At 33.8% G+C, this 15744-nt stretch overlaps 1 protein-coding gene across 1 annotated transcript in view; it reads right to left on the reverse strand.

Annotated features, from left to right (window-relative positions):
* LOC121410837 (ATP-dependent RNA helicase dhx29-like) overlaps positions 1–15744 on the reverse strand; it is a 47433-nt gene that overhangs the window by 7994 nt on the left and 23695 nt on the right. Inside the window, exons 8-23 of the mRNA XM_041603156.1 lie at positions 14945–15163; positions 14168–14336; positions 12755–12878; positions 11959–12060; positions 11212–11388; positions 10555–10647; positions 9596–9757; positions 8016–8141; positions 7159–7302; positions 6568–6744; positions 5606–5752; positions 5228–5266; positions 3528–3617; positions 2733–2872; positions 1705–1878; positions 562–766 (exon numbers count right to left, since the gene is read on the reverse strand). Coding sequence (XP_041459090.1) covers positions 562–766; positions 1705–1878; positions 2733–2872; positions 3528–3617; positions 5228–5266; positions 5606–5752; positions 6568–6744; positions 7159–7302; positions 8016–8141; positions 9596–9757; positions 10555–10647; positions 11212–11388; positions 11959–12060; positions 12755–12878; positions 14168–14336; positions 14945–15163 — 2288 coding nt within the window. The remainder of the gene's footprint in view (positions 1–561; positions 767–1704; positions 1879–2732; positions 2873–3527; positions 3618–5227; positions 5267–5605; positions 5753–6567; positions 6745–7158; positions 7303–8015; positions 8142–9595; positions 9758–10554; positions 10648–11211; positions 11389–11958; positions 12061–12754; positions 12879–14167; positions 14337–14944; positions 15164–15744) is intronic.

Genomic DNA, 15744 nt, shown 5'->3' on the forward strand with positions numbered 1-15744 from the left:
CCTCAAATTACAGAGTCTTGTTAAATGTGATTTAACCACTTGTAACAACAAATTATTGATTTCCTGATTACCTGACAAAAAATTGGCTCTGACAAACCAACAACTTGAGGGGGAAGATTTCATAGATAGGGTAAGCGATTGTGATTGTCAAATTGTTTGTCATCGTTTATGACTATCAAGTGAATGGCTTTATGACTGAATTCTAGCAAGTATAAAGATCAAGTAAATATCTAGTCTACTCATAAATTCTTTCTTTACTTCGTTTAGAAAATTTCTTCAAACTTTACATGCATCTTCTAGAAGTACCAGTAGGAAATACTTTTCACATAATTTTGTGTGTTGGTAAGGACAGAATGATATCATAGGCCCAACATGTTTTGGTGACAAGTCTCAATATTGGCAGAGAAGTTTTTAGTCAATCAAACCCTCTACTGCATAATGTTCACTTTGACATCATTGGTAACAATTCTATGAAATTCTTGATTTTGATTGGCAACTGAGCACTGCTCATACAACAGATCATCATCTTTAATCTTTTCATCATATTATCTTTCTACTGACCATGATATGCAGACAGAGCTCCTCCAGTGCCACTCTCTGAATCTCTGGTTGAGTGAAGGACCTCATACCATCGTAGCGCTGCTTGGTGTATAGACGGAAACAGAAGCCTTCCCTTACCCTACCGGCTCGACCCTGTCTTTGCTTTGCACTTGCTTTGCTTACATACATCTCTTCCAAAGAGCTCATCTGGCTACGCTCATTGTACCTGCCATTCAAAATAGGTTGGAAATCTTAATGGAACAGCTTCTTAAAAAGTAGAGAAATTTGCTTGTAATTACATGAGAGGTATATGGCAACAATATCTGCACTATGATACCATACCTTGGCAGGGCATAACAAAAAACACCGAAATCAGTCCAAGGGGGCCAAGGATAGGCTGTATAAATATTTACTTTAATACATCCATTGAAATTAGAGTAAGTCTGTCTGGTTCCAATCAATTATGAGCTAGGCAAAATAACATTAAAGGTAAATGCTAGTTTTGGTAACGAAATCAAAATGAGTTTGTACAGAATCCAATGAAATGACGACCAAAGTGTCTGTATAAACAAAACGCATGTGCCAAAGGATTCTGGAAGAAATTGTGTAATTGCTGAGAAATCAGCAAATAAGCACAGGATTCCGGTAGAGCGTCGGGCCCGACGCTCTAAGCTATTGTCCCACGTGCGCTTATCTGTGTTGGGGATCTTCTGTGTGAACATTTTTCAGCGTAGATTTCAAGATTTCACAACTTTCAGTTAATGTAATTGTACCAGATCTAGATCCTCAATGATATACTGACAATTAAGCCTTGTTTTACAGACTTTCTCATGAAATCAGTGTTTACTGCAACTACTGGAATTTCTCTTTTACTTCAATGGGACCTATAGGTATTAATTTGGTTGTATCTTGGGCCACCATAACCTAATCCTCTTGAGTTCTTTATCATGCTCTATCATAATATTGTCATTAAATTGCTGAGATGCACAAAAGGAAAATCGATGTAACACCCCGATAGATGAGCACGCCCTTCTATAACCCATCAATTACATGACCCAGGTGATCCTTGTAATAACCCCATGCGTTACATTAATTCAGTAGAAAAGGGGTTAATCTCAAACAAACCATATTTTTTCAATAATTCATATCTACACTGTACATTACCTATTCTCTTTGACCCTGCCTGCATCAATGACAAAGACGACGTCTGGAATGGTAATACCCGTTTCAGCTATATTGGTTGCTATGACGATCTTACGTACACCAGGTGGAGGAACAGAAAAAGCAGTGCTCTGATCGTCGGATGACAAGACTGAATGAAGCGCAAGTATAATGTATCTGGGAGGAGAGACACCAGAGATTCAGAGATAAATTTCATTAAAGTTATTATCAATGTCAGTTTCTCTACCAATGAAAATCAATGTTTCAACAAAATATTCAAAACAAGGCCCAAATTTATGATTAATTCATATCAACATATCATATGTTGATTAAAAAGAATTTGGACAATGAAAAGTACATGTTATAGATATTGAAAGTGGTAAATTCATAAAATAAACCGGGTAATAAAGATTGGATTTATATTTCATTTTTTCCAGAGGATACAAAATGCTGTTTGCGACATATTACTGTTTGATACTCAAATTTACTCCAAAATGACAGTAATAGATGAATTTGTCAGTCATTGACAATATAACTTCATAAAAAGCATATCACATTTCTGACAACTGCAGGTTGGTTCCTAGGGAGGACACTCATGTACATGTACATATAGAAATTAAGTGAACTCGCCATTTTGATGACCCCCTTTTTAAGCTTCTGATCACTGTTTTCAAGATATATGCAATGTTCCTCAAACTGCCTCCAAATTTCTCTGTCACTACATGCCATTCCCTTGTTCCTGTAGGTGCATTTACTAGTGTTCACTTGGCTGCTTAGTACTAGCATTCCTCAGTTGTGGCACACCCCCATCAACATCTTGGATATGACTAAAGCCATCAAATCAACCACAACGATGATATATCTTTTTTTCTTTCTTCTTTTCATTGTAAATTTTAGTTGAATTTAAAATGAAAGAATTAAATGTTATCAACCAATCTCTATCAATCAAGAGTTTTGAATGCTATCAAAATGCACTCAATAAGAATTGATGATATATTAAGTAGAATACTGTAGGGCCAATCCTGTAATACCTATCTGTATTGGAGAAGTTAGGATCTGCTTGTAGAAGCTCGTAGAGTTGTTGGATTTGGGCTAAGCCAGGCATGAAGATCAGTACAGCGCCCTCTACAGATTGAAATAGAGGCACTTGCTCAAGGTAGCTAAGTAATTCCTATAAAACATCAAAGCAGAATATATCATGTTACATCATGAATTTTAGTTAGACAGTTCTTTCATCATTCATTAAACATCATATTTTTAATTGATTACACCTCATTTACTTATCATAAATAATCAAAATATATAGGACTATTCCATAGCCCTGACAGGAGGAATAATATTTTCATTTCTTTTCTTCAATTTCCTTCATTTCCTAACGTTGATGTTCTCTTGATTCTGTATCAGATTAAAGATTTTAAAACAGTAGTATATGTGTGCTGATAACCCCGAAATGAATATAATTTATTCTTTATTTCATTGTTTTGTCACTAGTTATAACAGACATTATTTTGATGGGCAATTTCCTCAGAAAAAGGAAAATAAAGCATGCTGGTTGACTTACCAATAAGATTTAGTTCAAATGATATTTAATACATGGTACACATAATATTAAGACCAAGACAAAGCAGTTTCTGTTTCACTTCTTTGTCAGAACAGAATATCAATAAAAATTAGATTTATAGTGCATGCAACATAAATCAACCATATCTGTGGAATAGCATTATAGACAAAAACAAATACAGTAAAGAAATGAGAGAATGTCAACCCAAAAAGTCTAATTTGTAGAAGATATGTAGTTCAAATAAAAAATACACACTTTAACTTACCAAAATAAGGTCCATGTTGATTGTATCTGGATTGAGTCTAGTTATGACCTGTCTTGTTTGCTTACTGTACTTCTCCACATCCAGACCACTCTACATATGTATGAATGCATACAAACTTAGGGTCTTCTTTCACAAAGCTTATATGGTTATATGACAAGTTTGCTCTCAATCAATCACACTGAATGATTTCAGTAGCTACTAATAAAGAAGCTTTTATGAAACCAAGATTGAGATTTGAAATAAAACACATCACATAAATAGAAACAGGACAAACCTCATGGATGAATAACAAAGTCAACAAGTGGAATGCCTCTGGCCGTCTCACCTGCATCACGCGGTTCAATATAGCAGCAGTGCTGACTTTGAATACTACTCTAACTCGCACAAGATGTTCAGTGATACATGGTTGCTCTTATGTCCACTTTTTATGAACTAGACCAATAAACTTACAGAGATATGATGGTTATTCAACAAAAAACCCAACATGGCCAAAGTTCATTGACCTTACATGACCTTTGACCTTGATCATGTGACCTGAAACTCGCACAGGATGTTCAGTGATACTTGATTACTCTTATGTACAAGTTTCATGAATCAGATCCATAAACTTTCAAAGTTATGATGGTAATTCAACAGATACACCCAATTCGGCCAAAGTTCATTGACCTTTGACCTTGGTCATGTGACCTGAAACGTGCACAGGATGTTCAGTGATACTTGATTACTCTAATGTCCAAGTTTAATGAACTAGACCAATAAACTTTCAAAGTTATGATGGTAATTCAACAGATACCCCCGATTCGGCCAAAGTTCATTGACCCTAAATGACCTTTGACCTTAATCATGAGACCTGAAACTTGCACAAAATGTTCAGCGATGCTTGATTACTATTATGTCCAAGTTTCATGAATCAGATCCATAAACTTTCAAAGTTATGATGGGAATTCAACAGATATCCCCAATTCGGCCAAAGTTCATTGACCCTAAATGACCTTTGACCTTGGTCATGTGACGTGAAACTCATGCAGGATGTTCAGTGATACTTTATTAACCTTATGTCCAAGTTTCATGAACTAGGTCCATATATTTTCTAAGTTATGATGAAATTTCAAAAACTTAACCTCAGGTTAAGATTTCGATGTTGATTCCTCCAACATGGTCTAAGTTCATTGACCCTAAATGACCTTTGACCTTGGTCATGTGACATGAAACTCTAATAGGATGTTCAGTAATACTTGATTAACCTTATGGCCAAGTTTTATTAACTAGGTCCATATACTTTCTAAGTTATGACGTCATTTCAAAAACTTAACCTCAGGTTAAGATTTGATGTTGACGCCGCCGCCGCCGCCGCCGTCGGAAAAGCGGCGCCTATAGTCTCACTTTGCTTCGCAGGTGAGACAAAAACAAATTTTAATGACACATGAAATGAATGTGTGGCAAAGCGACTCTCAAATAAAATATATTTTGTAACCTAGAATTACCTATTGATTTTATTCTTTCTTTTACACTCATTTGTTTGCATTGTATTTTCAACTTCTCCTTCTTTTCCCTCCTCTGCATTCTTTTCTATACTTTTCCTTTTGCTGATTAAAATCGAAGTAAATTTGTTTTACGGATCATGAAAACATAGAGGTAAACAATCCTAAAAATAATGTAAAATTTTGCAAGAAAAATAAGAGAAAATACAGAAAATTTACCTCATCAAGATTAGCAACATCATTTGTTTCCCACGAGAGCTGAGAAGAAATAATAGAAAATGGGTAGATATCAACATTTCATAAAGTTTGTAAAACAAGCTTATAACAAAAAAATGCAATCCTATCCAATCTAAAGCAATTTGCTTAACATTTGCTGATATTAAACAAAATTTAGTATGCCAAATTTTGTGAAAAAAGAGCAACATGATATATTTAAAAAAGAGCAATCCCCCCCAAAAAAAACTGTATTGGTATGGACAGATTCCCTAACCACTGTGATGTTGGAAAATAAAATACAGTGTTATTCTAGTAATAGAAACCAAAACAATATCATGCAACAAGGCTTTGATTCAGTAAATGAAGAGCTTGTATCAATACCTGAACTTGTTGTGAATTGCCACCCTTAGTTGTCACAGAAACAGTGGTTTTGTCTTCCTGAGCCAGTGACTCATATCTCAAAGCATACCTAGAATCACTCTCAAGCTGATAACCTGTATCCTCCACTACATCTTCCAAATGATACACCTGGTAATAATCAATCATGAAAACAATAAGAAGTATAAAATGATTATAAGTATAATAATTTTGATCATATTATCTCATCACTCAACTGAATTTGTCTACAGCAATGATGATATTCTGCCATTTTGACTGCATAACATTTTACAGTGACGTTGTCAATCTTGCTGTGATTTTGAGTTAAAAATACCTCAGCACCAAAGCCAATACTGACCTGGAGATGTTCTAATGTATGCATATGAAAGCTAATATTGGTGAAATATGAATTGAAAATCATTGCATTCAATAACAGAATAATGATTTGTGACAATCATAGCTGTCTCTCATCTCGGAGAGAAATTACAAATTTTATGAAAAACAAAATGATAGTTTTTGGAATACCATCCCAAATAACTCTCATGGAGAATGACTAACCTTATGTAATAAAGGGTAAAGGAAAGTAGACAGTTACATGAAATCAGAAAACAAAACTTCAGATTTATGATTGAATTTAATGAACTCAAGAAAAAGCAACATTAGGCACTTTCGTAATGAATATTGATATCATGGCTCAGTAGCCCATCTATTCCAACACATTAGGCACCATTCAGGGCAGGCAATTTGCCAACTAACTGGTACAGTTTGACTCATGCACTCCTTCCATTGCAGTGAGTTGTTTGCTTTTAGATTTGTGATGAAATGAGATGACTGATATTGCAACATGTATCAATATAGATATTACAATATTTTTTACATTCCTAAACGAACAGTAAAGCAGACACTGATATATCTACTATCAGGCATTCAAGAACATGTTGCCATGTTCATAGTGGCAGACTAACCTTTACTGGAAAGGTTCTACCAGGGATGCTAATGATGGGACAATGGTAGAAGTAAGCAGACAATTTTTGACTGTCTAATGTAGCACTCATCAAAATCAGCTTCAGATCTGACCGCTGTTGAACCAGCTTCCTCACAATGATCATCAAGAAATCAGACTGTACGCTGCGCTCATGAACCTATGACATCAGAAAGAAAATATAGTGTGGCTTTTAAAGTGAGATACTTCATACCATTGTTATTATTGACATATCAGACATTTTTATCCAAATGGGCCTATATAACGACCTTGGAAATTAATTGATATCATACCTCGATCACTGATTTAGCAGGTGTTACAAAATACCTCTAACATAAAAACAAGAAGACAAGGTATCATATCCAAGGCTATTTTGAAATTGTAATCCCAGGAGGTGGTGCTAATTTGACTCCCTTAAGATCGTAGCCATTTGAAAGTCTGTGACGTTGCCATATCTGTAAAGAATCCATAAACAAATTCATATTAATACTTTTCTTAGTATGTCTAAAGAGTGATTTGATTTCCTTTGCAAATACACATGAATAATGTGTGAATAATGACTTGAGAAACTAACCTCATCAATGATAATATGTGAGACATCTTTGAGCAATGGATCAAGTTGCAGCTTACGTAGAAGAACCCCTGTGGTACAGTAGAGAAGTCGAGTTGTCTTTGTCTGCCTAGATTCTAGACGAATCTGATACCCACACAGAGAGTCCTACAAAAGAAAATAAAAAAGATTCATATTTCAATAATTCAAATGGACTAAAACGTTGTTTCCATGAGGTTAAAACAAGATAAAGTGAACTTGGGGTTTCACATATTCCTTCAATTGCATTATGATCTGAGTTCATTTCACTTACTTTTACAAAAAAACATAAGTCTATTGGAAACAATGATTCAGAAACAATACAAATGTCTTTCCAAGTGTTTCATTTCCTTGCTATTTTTATACTACATTAATACTAGATCAAGGACAATTCTAATATCTGCTTATAACTAATCAGCAATAACTTTGCCAGTGACCTAACATTTAGATCAGCAGCAGTAGCTCACATTTCACTTCTCTGAAGACATAATTGAAGATAAGGAATAGGGTGGTGTTTCATAAACTTCTTGAGTTTGCATGTCTGAACATATGACCAGGTAATATGGGAGTTACTTACTCCTATCACAATAATCCAATTTTGACAAATTATAATCTTTGAAATCTGATTTAGCAACCAAGAACTAGACACCAGTAGTGAAACTAACAAACAGCTTTATGAAAACTGCCATGCTTGAGAATATGTGGAGCTGGTTTTAGATTAATATCGTCTTTGAAGTTAAGTTTTAGGTTTGGATGTATGGAATCAGTTGGTACAAATTATTATGATGGCCTTCAATTGCACCTGGGGTAAATTTAAGAATATATTTTTTTTCCCAACTTACCCTAAGTCCAGGTCCAGACTCTCCCAATTCTTGTGAGACCCTCTTAGCCAAACTAGTGGCTGAAATCCTTCTAGGTTGAGTGCATACAATGTTACATGATCCTCCATTGCCAGATAACACACGGTCCTTAATGAAACAAAAAAAACAAAATTTGTTTTGTTTTATTCTATTTTATTACTGTGTTCAAAATAATACAATATCAAATGTATTTACATTGTTTGCAATATACCAAAAAAAATCCATAATATATACAGTAAATTCTTAATGAATAATTAATACAAAAAAAACACAATGTGAATATGTACTTCACTTTTGTATTAAAAAATGAATGAATGAATGCAGGAGACCACCACCATGAGAGGTTGAGCTTGAAATCGATGGTGGCCTTGATTTGATTTCTTAAATACATTAAAAAATAAGCTGCTATGAAATATAAAGCTGGGGTAATGTATTATGCACCATTAGACAAGCAATCAAATACAAACACCTCATAAATTCTATACATAAATATTTTTATCATTATTGTGATGCAGTTATGGATATTTCTCATGAGCTACACTAGAGAAAACACAATTCAGATTTTACTCAATACGTCTAACAGGACAGTAACATTGTAGAAGGCATGGAAGTATTGATGTGATGTGCTTTACAAATGTAATACATTTCATATTATTGTTATCATTGGTATCATTATCATGTCCCTTGCTTTGAAATGTAAAATAAAGTTTAAATGAATGACACTCTTTTGTTCACATACCATACATATATCTTAATCATTTGCATGATACCTGATACACACCTTGGTGAAGAGAAGCCAACTAAGATTGATGGGCATAAATAGAACATCATGCTATAAAGACTGACTGAAGCTACTTATGCTATTGCTACAAAGATTTCTGAGGGAAAATCTGCTGCATTTAATCTCTACTCTGAAAACAACTCCTTAAAGGTCAAGTCCATCCCAGAAAAATGTTTATTTGAATAAATAGAGAAAAATCAATCTAGCAGAACACTGAAAATTTCATCAGAATCGGATGTCAAGTTATGGCATTTTAAAGTTTCGCTTATTTTTTTTCACAAAACAGTGAGATACACCTCTCAGTTGACATGCAAATGAGAGAGTCAATCATGTCACTCACTCACTATTTCTTTTGTTTTTATTATTTGAATTATACAATATTTCATTTTTTACAGATATGACAATAAGGACCAACTTGACTGAACCACATAGTATAAAACAATGCTAATTCCACATGTTCAGGGAGGAATTAATCATTGTTTCACTTGACAATGAGGAGAAAATTAGAATATTTCATATTTCACATAATAAAATACAAAAGAAAAAGTGAGTGTGAGTGGATGACGTCCTAGTTTCCTCATTTGCATACTGACCAGGATGTGCGTATAACTGTGTTGTGAAATTAAGCAAAACTTAAAAATGTCATAACTTTCTGTTTTCACATCCGATTTTGATGAAATTTTCAGTGTTATGCTTGTTGAATTTTTCTGTTTTTATTCAAATCAACTTTTTGGTAGGGAGGACTTGTCCTTTAACTGTCAATCATCACTTATATCCTTACCTCTAACAAAAATTGTGGTATCTGTGTACTCTTTCCACTCCCCGTCTCCCCTGCCACTATGACGATGGAATCTTTGTGCACCCTCTCTAAGACTTCATCTCGATGCTGGAACACAGGAAGAGTTTTCCTATCCTCTAGTAAACGCTGATGTTGAGCTGTATTCTATATATGGGAGAGAATGCTGAATGCTCAATTTCACAAATTGAGCCTTGTTGTTTGTTTTGTTACTTATCATATGCTCTTGGAAACTGGGAAATTTATGCAATTCTATTCACTTCAGATATTTAATAATCGGTTTAATTACATGACAATAGAAATGGGGTAAACATAACAATCTTCCATGTTAAGCTACACGCACTCAGCTCATAACTATGTATTTACATTTTTCACTCTCTAGCCCTGATCTAAAGAACATTAAATCAATAAGTAAAACTCTTCAAGCTTACAGTGCATATTACCAAACTTAACTCCATACCTAAGAACAAGTTCTTATGCACCAAAATTCAAATGAAAACCTCCATGGATAAAAGACATCCTTCTTGATTTTTTTTTGGCTTACCCTGGAGAAGCATTATGATGATAGTCAAGTCACAGGTTTAGAACTCTTCCTTGACTTAATAGCCTCTCAAATTCACCAAAAGGCATTCTTTTCACCTATCATATTAAAAAATAAAAACGCACACAATCCCTCCAAAACTAATGCGATGAAATAAAATATTTTTATGCAGTCATTCTTCCTTCTTCTAGAATATTGTTTATAGGAGAAAAGTTGTAAAAAGACTGATAATTGACTGATAAACTTACACAGATTTTTTTTGTCAGCAAAAGGAAAGTATATATCTGTCTAAACAATAATTTATGCGCCACTGACTCTTGTTCCTTTGAGGCTTGAGATGTTCTTTCTTTAAAAAGAAAGTATAAATATCACAACTTCAAATCACAAAAGCATAGATTCTTACCGCATTCTTTTCCAAGATTTTTTTCAAAGTTCGGTCTGTTACTAAAGGTCCCTTTCGTTGGTTTGGTTCAATCCTCACATCCCGTTCATTTGTCTAAAATGATATCAATTATTTCATACAAAAGTAGTCTACATCTTGATTTTTATTTAAAATATATATATTTCTAAATAGCTCAAGGAATACACAATAGCAACAAACAACAACTGCAATGAAATAATCATACATACAGTTTCTATTCAATCATTTCCATTTACAATAACTGTTCAGGGCCTGAACAACAGTGAACAAATCCACAATGATATTACCAGATTATAAAGATAAGGTAAGAGAATATTTGAAATTAGAAAGCAGAGTAAAAAGACATTTATACCAACTCATTAACGATAACATTTTTTGGGGAATAACATCCATATTTTGTTGTTTGTTTCTTTGAATACCAGTATGCAAAAGTAATTTTTTTCCCCTTCACAACATCTTATAAATTGTGTAGAACTTCAAATAAGTATAGAGCTTGGGGTATTACAGCAAACAATATAATATCTATATTTCATACAGTCAGAAAATTTTTAAAACATCACAATATACATCTTTCACTCTTTTACCAGGAAAGTTTTACAAAAAATTTCATTTCTAAATGAAATGACCCATCTTATTTACCTCGTTCCCTCCATCATCATCCTCATCATCATTCCAAGCATCTTCCCAGCTCTCTACTTCTTCCTCATCTTCATCTCCTTGTTCTTCTCTCTTGTTTGGTAACTTAGCAACATCGTTCTTTCTTGACTGGGATGACTTGATCTGTTTCAACAACTGCCCAACAAATTGATCTCTAGGCTAGAGTGGAAAATATATGAAAAAAAAGTCAAAGGTGTTAAGAAGTCCTTTTATCTACCACTCACTCTGGTATAATTGCTTTCTCTTGGAAAATGAAGGGCATTTCTCAACAATAATAATAATATGCAACATTAAAATAGCACTTAATACAAATATTTCTAAATGCTGCATACTATTACCCCGGCTTTAGCACGGCTACCCTGATCGGGCGCATCGAGCATGTAGATAAACACATTTGGATGAGTGCAGAACCCAAGACTACATTTACACCACTGCATTATGGTTTGTAATTAATAAAATTTAATAAATGTGCAAGCTGTCATCAATGTAAATGCATAAGCACTGTGATCGAATGATATCAAACATAGGATGAATTACATACTGTTACAATGAAATATTACAGTGCATTAATTTTTGAAAATGTGCACCAAGCACAAATTGGAATACCGGCAAAACTACAAGTAGCACATCACAATACGAGTCGATTGTACCACAGGCTGAGCATTTTACACGCAGTAAGTTGAAATGAAATGAAGGGAATTGAAAGTACTGTTATTCAACATTTCTCACCTTATTCTTTCTTTCAGTTGTCTCTTCTTTTTCTTTTACCTCAGCATCCAACCATTCCAGCCATACATCACGGTAAGGTGGCGGGAGAAGCTGGTGGATAGACTGTGTAAAAACACCAAATTGTCATTTCTTTTACTCTTGTTTGTTCTTTATAATCACAATAAAATTAATGAAAAATATCATACCACATTGTAAAGAGATAATTGCATGAACAGCAGAGCAAATCACTAACAAATCCATTAGATTAACAAACAATACAGAATAATATAAATGTACTCAAAATCAAAATCAAGCTGTGTGGCTGTTATGTGGGTAAGATAGGCTAATAGCATTAAGTTTAATACAGAAACTCTTCCACAACCAGAGGGAAAATTACAAATTCCTATTGAATAAGCAGCTCTTATAGAGCATTAATTGAGAATTATTTTACGACTTAAAAATTTTATCAGCTTATATTTCTCAAATTTGCAACATCAGAATTCTTATTCTAATGTATATTTGCACTAGTCCTGTGAAAACCCTGTATCTGAAATGAATATGAATTAATCAAAGCATATTAAGACGGACAAAATATAGAAATTTGCATTTTAAAAAATGATTTTAAAATGTATTCAATTCATATTTATTAGGTCGTCTAAAAATATGAATGAAACCTCTAATACTGGTGATATAAAAATTCTCTCAATACATAAATTTTGTTGGTTCATAATGCTGGTGTCTCTGCATTAAAAGTTACTGGGCTTTTAATAACAACAAAATCTAGACATTCTTTCAAGAATGGGTCACGAGATCTCACCTGTCCTTTTGCAAGATACCAGAAAGCATGTACACTGGCTAAATGTTGTGCTTCCATTGCATTCTCTGTCAAGATCTCTGTCCTAAACACCAAAGGTTCTTGCTTTGGTCTATCTACAGTCAATCTGCTCCGTAATAATTGAGGAACGAAGATGAAGGTATTAGTATGCATGCACTTTTTAAAAACTATTGTATGTACTCCTTGTAACTGAAAATATATATAAAGATATATCTGAACTATATCTAACTATATCTATCTAACTATAATCAATTACTTAAATGGACATAATATCACTGTAAAATTGACAATGCCATTGCTACTAAACATTTAGATACTCTGATCTTGGGGCAGAAAAATACATCTGAGGCCCTGTGGTGTAACATAAAGCTGAGCAACAGATGGTTGGGATATGATTTCTACAACTCTATCATTGTGTATGATCATTAATAACAATCAACTCCACAATTAATCTCTTAACTCTATGAAACAGGGCCCTACTATTGCAATAAATACACATTTATCTGAAAATCTAGAAGTGTTTTTTATTCCACATATTTGAACATATATTCCACATATTTCAAACCCTGCTTCTCATAATCTCACTGATCCATCTCATGACAAATCATATTCCATTAATTCTTGTTATTTCAAGGTAATCAGTTGGATCATAGAAAACTTATAAGCCATTTTTCATAATCTATTTTCCATTCATGTTACTTTAAAGGTCAAGTCCACCCCACAAAAATTTTGATTTTAATAAATAGAGAAAAATCAAACTTGCATAACGCTGAAAATTTCATCAAAATCGGATGTAAAATAAGAAAGTTATGAAATTTAAATTTTCACTTCTTTTTCACAAAACAGTGATATGCACAACTTGGTGACACGTAAATGAGACACTTGACGATGTCCCTGACTCACTTTTTCTTCATTTTTATTTTTGTTTGTATTATACAATATTTCATTATTTACAGATTTGACAACACCATATAATATTGAGCAATGCTAATTCCTCATGTTCTGGGAGGAATCAATCGTTTCACTTGACAATAAGGAGAAAATGAGAATATTTCACATAATTAAATATAAACAGAAATAGTGAGTGGATGACGCATCAGTCTCCTCATTTGCATATTACTGACCAGAATGTGCAGAACTGTTTTGTGAAATTAAGCAAGACATTAAAATTTCTTACTTTCTTATTTTACATCTGATTTTGATGAAATTTTCAGTAATATTCTTGTTAGATTTTTCTCTTTTTATTCATATATACTTTTTGTTGAGGTGGACTTGTCCCTTAACTCTAGGAATCCACTGGAAATGAAATTAAAACCATACTGGTCAGCCTATACACACTGGACAGTTTTAGAATGCAATCAAAGAGATGTTTTCAAAAATCGGAGTAAGACTAACTTGCATCTCCAAAGGTTTTCATGTGCTTTTATCTTCTGATACTTGGGAGGGTTAGACTTTGGGAAGTGCTTTCTACACCAGTCAATCAAGAATTGCTTGGGAGACTTTCCAGTCCACACCTTGTTTGTGTAGGAGAAGTCTCTCACATCAAATTGCACTGCTGTTTCGGCTGAATAAGTAGAGCAAATATACGGCAACGTCTCATTAATTTTATACTTATACTTATAAAACACATCATATTGGTATTGTCAATAATACGGTCAGAAAAATTCTAACTGCAAGCCTTAACTTAATTCTACAATCCCATCTTTGCCCCAACCCAAGGTTAACATGAAAATAGAAAGGAAACTAGATCGATTCTTGACTACACACACCCAAACTTTATGCCTCTGCCATTGCAAGATTGCATACTTTATTCTGATTATATTAAAACCATCAAATAAACCTCATTGTGGAGGTGCCTAAACCTGGTCACTGTCGCTCTAGTAAGCATACAACTTTCAATTTTTAAGTTGATACCTCAAATGGTTCCAAGAGTCAATGAGTTAATCTTAAGTGATCATATCAGTGGCAGTATAAAGGCCTCTTAACAGAATCATGAAAATTTTGAAACTGACACCATACGTTTATCATCAATGGCAAATAAAAAACTATGGTCACAATTCATTGAATTTTGTTTAATTGTCATTATAACCCTACATACATTTTGTTCTAAAGTTCCATATCTTTGAAAATAATGCAAATTATATGAAACAGGGCAAGAATGGCCATTCATACCTTTCTTTTCTGGTGAGGATTCTGAGGTAGGCAAAGGTGCAGATTCTGCTTCAGCTTCCATAGTATCAAACAAAGCAAAGGTTCCTGCATCATCATCATCATCTCCACCACTACAAGAAGCAGCTTGGGCGTTATGATGGTGTTCAGGTTCAGGAAGTTGCCTCTCTTGATCCTTGACATTGGGGTCAAAGAGCGGATGTTGCTCGACCTCTGCCATGACTAAGGATAATGAAGAAAAAGATTAGGAAATTTGACACTTTGCCATCCCGATGAGTGGAAGGTAAATTAGATTTCTGTACATAGTTACATCTTTAGGGCTCAGCTAATTTGAATTTTGATACAACTGAATCACATACATTCCTTGCCTGATTTGGGGAAAGACCAGGAAAAGAGATGAAGATTTTTCAATACAAAGCCAGAAGAATACACCTGGTTTCATTTACTAAGACGTCACTCTTATCCTGATATTGGTCAAATACAGTGCACTCTAAACCATGAATTAAAATTAGTGTTTGTCTTTCAAAGTAATGATTATTATTCTTCCTTTCTCTTGGAATTCATCATTCCATTAATTTTTTTTAATTCTACTGATGATAATGCAATTGTATATGTCTTGAGAAAAAGTGGTTGACCCACAAACTTCTCATGATAATGAACATTGGTAATGTATCATGAAACGCAGGAATTACAAAACATATATCGGCTATAAAACTTGATTCTCCACAAGTAAATGGAGAACACCTGTTAATGGGTTAACACCCAAGAGGTGTCAAATCATAAAAGCCAATGCCAGTCTTTAT

Source organism: Lytechinus variegatus, chromosome 3 (assembly GCF_018143015.1).
Source record: "Lytechinus variegatus isolate NC3 chromosome 3, Lvar_3.0, whole genome shotgun sequence".
Classification (NCBI taxonomy): Eukaryota; Metazoa; Echinodermata; class Echinoidea; order Temnopleuroida; family Toxopneustidae; genus Lytechinus; species Lytechinus variegatus.